General features: G+C 43.5%; 1 protein-coding gene across 1 annotated transcript in view; it reads right to left on the bottom strand.

Moving 5' to 3' along the window:
• Mrs2 (magnesium transporter MRS2) overlaps positions 1-4,589 on the bottom strand; it is a 25,760-nt gene that overhangs the window by 12,953 nt on the left and 8,218 nt on the right. Inside the window, exons 5-6 of the mRNA XM_028776335.1 lie at positions 2,681-2,854; positions 1-34 (exon numbers count right to left, since the gene is read on the bottom strand). Of these exons, the coding sequence (XP_028632168.1) occupies positions 1-34; positions 2,681-2,854 (208 nt within the window). The remainder of the gene's footprint in view (positions 35-2,680; positions 2,855-4,589) is intronic.

The following is a 4,589-nucleotide window of genomic DNA, read 5'->3' as shown; positions in this document are numbered from 1 at the left end:
CCCCGAAGGGTGTTGATCTAGATAACAACATGGCCTTTCATAAGAATTAAAACAACCTTTTTAGAACTTAGGATCAGTGAAGCCTCTAATTAAACACAGACATTTGTACTAGCCAAAAAACCTGACAGCATTTTAGAATAAGGCCCCTGCTGGAACACCCATCTATAGATGAATCAAAAGCCACATCTCCTGGGTTAGCAACATATAATGCTGTCATCGGCTCTGGATTAACTCTCACAACAGTCTTCCTCTATAGACAGCTGCTATGAAAGGACTAGGGAAAGAATTGTTAAAACAAAAACCTGATATCCTGGGGACTGCAGAGATAGCTCAGGGGTTAAGAGTATTTCCTGCTCTTCTTGAAGACCAGAATTTAGTTCCCATAGCTCATGCCTGGCAGCTCACAACTGTGTAACTCCGATATCAGGAGATCCAATACCCCTGGCCTCTACTGGCACCCCCCCCCATAGCTATACAAACATACACAATAAATATAAAATAAATCTGAAATCCCATATCAAAACATGCATTTCACATTGGTTAGAGCTAAGTTTTCTGTCAACAGAGAATAGCTCAAAATTGCTGTGGTCCACGGTCTTTCAACAACTGAAACTTGGGCTAGAGATGTAGGTTAGGTGGCAGAGAACCTGCCTAGCATGCATGAAGTCCTGGGTCAGACCCACAGCATGGAATAAACTGTATATACTGTCATGTGCCTCTAATTCCAGGCTTTGGAAGGGGGAGGAAAAATGAAATGTCCCTTGGACTTTAAAAAAGACACATTAAAACATTGGAGAGTCCAAAGTATGCTTTTCTTAAACTAACACAAGTATGGCTGATAACCCACAGGGACGAAATGTTAATAGGATAGTGGTTAAGATCAAAATACCTCCACACCGACCGGCAGATGACACATGAATAATAGAGCTGAGTAGGAGAATTAGGACTACAAATGTGACTACATGCTGTTTTAACTCAGAAACACAAGTCATGTGACTTGGAGCTGCAGCCCAGAATCAGGGTTTACAGCAGCTTGCTACAGACTCTTTTAGTCTGTATTAACAGGATCTAGTTCTAGGTTCAGAAGACCCAGAGTGGGAAATTAAGGTAGACCTACTGGTTCATTATCCTAAAGAGACACCAACCGTCTGGCCAGCAAGGGCTGGACTTGGTGTGAATGGGAGGCTAGGATCCCACTCCAGGTCTTTGTGAGGTCTCCTGTTCCTAGTCATGGTCCAAGTGGGTTGAGGGGGTTCCCCTTTATTTGTATGGATCCCCTGAGGGGATGGCTGGCTTGATACTATAGTGCTCGATCAGAAAAAAACATCTTCTGGGGACCCGATGTAACAGGCCAGAACTTTTACACTAGGTGGTTGAGCTCCCTCTGTTCTCCCCATAGCTGACAATATCTGCTCCCATACTGTGAAGTCCTGACAGACCAGCCTGTCATGCACCATGCGCACTGTGTTGTTGCTCCAGTAACCCCAGCAGAGAAAAAACCATCTCTTCCCTCATTAAAGCAAGCAGGTAACAGAGAGGGGTACCAGGTTCACTCAGTCTCTCCTGAGCATTTAGGAAAGCAGTGACTACTGAGGTTTGGAGCAGGGGTCATTAGAAGAACTGTGGCTCCTGTCAGTCTAGGCACCAAACAAGAGGGATCTCCTTGAGCTCTTTTAAACAGAGGACCATGTGACCGATGTTCCCGTGTATTATACAGTTTAATTTGAAGAATGAAGCAAAAGGTGCTCAGGGATGGACATACAGCCTAAGGTCTCTTGAATACTCATTCCATGATATGGTTCTTGACAGTGCAGACAGGTGTGGTGCTACACACCTGTAAGCCCAGCACTACAGAGGATGAAGCAGGGGGACCACCTTAGTTCAAGGTCGGTCTGTTGTATATACAGCAGGATCCCAATCCAACAAACAAAAAAATAAAAAACATAAAAGTGTATAAAAGGGAGCCAATCCAAAATGTACTTCCTCAGTTTCCTCTGAAGAGTCTTTAGTTCCACTGGCTTGGGTCATAAAGTTGGAAAATGAAGTTCTGTCCTTGGAGGAGCCTTACAAGTGATTCTAATGTGGCTGGGGAAATCAGCTTTGAAATAATCAATACTAACTTGCCTTTGAAGGGACTCTGGCCATGCTCTGTCGAGCAAGGCTTGCCCTTTTCTTCCATTCCCTCTGCCTTGCTAAAAAAACTGTTAGATTACAAGCCTAAAGCTAGCCACCAAGGCCCATTCCCTTACTTGGCCACTACCAAGGTCCAGCTATCAAGGTATTGAAGTCCAGCAGTCAAAAGCCCCCTTTGGCTCACCTAATTAACATGCCCAGTTAAAATTAAATACCTCATCCTAACACAGGGTTTCTCCTTTTACCTTTATAAAATACTGCCATTTTTCTATGTGTCACGACTGTCTCCTCTCTATCCAAAGGTGGTCCTTTGTCCTCCTTCTGGACAAATACCCCTCCTCCCTCTCCCTGTTGCCTTTCCCTTCTCCCTTGTCCCTTATCTCCCGTCTCTTATTCCCTGTCTTCTGAACCTCTGGGGCAAATAAATCTCCTTTCTGTTGACAATTTGGTCTTGGGGGTTCTGAGCTGATGCTTTTCCTAGCAGCCTTCACACTCCAGTCATTTGAAACTAAAGCAACCTCCAGACACTCCATTAGATCAGGCTTACCCAGTACTGCAGGAGTGCTTCAATAGCTCGGAACTCAAATGGTAGTGGGTATGTGACGAGCTGACCTTCTCCAGACAGCTGTGAGGGCAGTTCCCGGAACAGCCAGTGCTCCAGGTTTAGATTCCGATAATCTAGTATCAGAAGACACTCTGGAGTTATCACAGCCTTTAAATACTGGAAAAGCAAGAGAAAGAATGCATATGTACACACGCATATACACACATTCATATAGATGCAAGCTATCAAGCTGGAGGAAAAAGCAAGTTCACAAAACTGAGTTCATTTTACTAATTTTGGACCAAAACTAAACCAAATCAATACTCATTTAGTTTTCTAAAAATAAATAATAATAAAATTAAGGGATTTATTTTTATATTTATTTATTTATTTATTTATTTTGGTTTGGTTTTTCGAGACAGAGTTTCTCTGTGTAGCCCTGGCTGTCCTGAAACTCACTCTGTAGACCAGGCTAGCCTTGAACTCTCGAATTCAGAAATCTGCCTGCCTCTGCCTCCTAAGTGCTGGGATTAAAGGCGTGCGCCACCATCGCCCGGCGGGATTTTTTTTTATAAAGGAAGAAAATCCAAACGTATGTAAGCCTCGGTATGTAAGCCTCGATAATCTAGGCTGCTCTCAGAAGACCTAGGCTTACACAGATTAGATATTTATTAAGACTCCAACCTGGTGTGGCACAGATGTATACTCACAATCCCAGCAGCTGGGAGGTGGAGGAAAACAGATGTTCAAGGACATGGTCAGCTACAGAGCAAGTTCAAAGTCAGCCTGGTGGACATGAAACCACCTCAAAAGAAATCCAACCCCAAAGTAAGACCTCTGCCAGGACATGCATGAGAAACTAGGGAAAGAGTGAACGATAAAGTTCCCTAAAACAATCACGCAGGCGGCTGAGGTGAGGTGAGGGAGAGGCCAGTGCTTGCATGCCAGTACTTGGGAGCTGAGGTATGAAGACTGCTATCTAAAGAGAACAAAATAAACTTGCAGATCCCATTACTAAGCCTGTGATTTAGAAGAGCTGACTCAACAATGTAACTTTCCATCCCCCTTCTATATTTTATGTGGATACCGGCCAAAACAGTACTAGGCCTGTTTGTTTCTTCTCGGGACATCCTCACTCCTTCTCTGAACCCTCCTACCCAGCTACATACAGCTGCTTTGCCAACAGCTCCAGCTGACCTGCTTGCTTACTCATTTTATGTGTATTTTGTCTGAGTGTACATATATGTACCACCTGTGTACTTCATGCCTGTGTTAGTCAGAAGAGGGCATCAGATCCCCTGGAACTTGAATTTAGGATGGTATGAAATCAGAAAAATTTCTAACCAGGTGTGAATAGCCAGGGTTACATATAAGGGATGGCCCAGTGGTTAAGAGAAGTGGCTGTTCTAGGAGACACAGGTTTGGTTCCTAGAACCCACATGGTGGCCCACAACCAGTGTAACTCCAGTTATCTGATGCCCTCTACTGGCCTCTGAGGGCACTACATGTGGTACACAGATATATATGCAGGGCAAACACCCTTACATATCAAACAAAAATTAAAAGTTACAATAAATTACAAAAAAAAAAAGGTGTGGGACGAAAAAAAAGATTTGATAGTTTGTGACTATTCATGACACAGATATTTGGACTGATCTTTTTTACAACTACCTTTCAACATTTAACTATGAAAATATTCATATAAAAAGTTGAGAAGTTACATAGTATTACCTGTCTATCTACATATTTACCTGTGTAGCATAGTCTTCTATTTATCCTATCTATCTACCTACATATCCATCTATCCACCCATCCATCCATCCATCCACCCATCCACCCATCCACCCATCCACCCACCCACCCACCCATCCATCCATCCATCCATCCATCCATCCATCCATCCATCCGTGTA

This window comes from Grammomys surdaster, unplaced genomic scaffold, assembly GCF_004785775.1.
Source record: "Grammomys surdaster isolate TR1022 unplaced genomic scaffold, NIH_TR_1.0 267, whole genome shotgun sequence".
NCBI classification, from domain to species: Eukaryota; Metazoa; Chordata; class Mammalia; order Rodentia; family Muridae; genus Grammomys; species Grammomys surdaster.
This window is presented reverse-complemented; position numbering and strand designations above follow the sequence as displayed.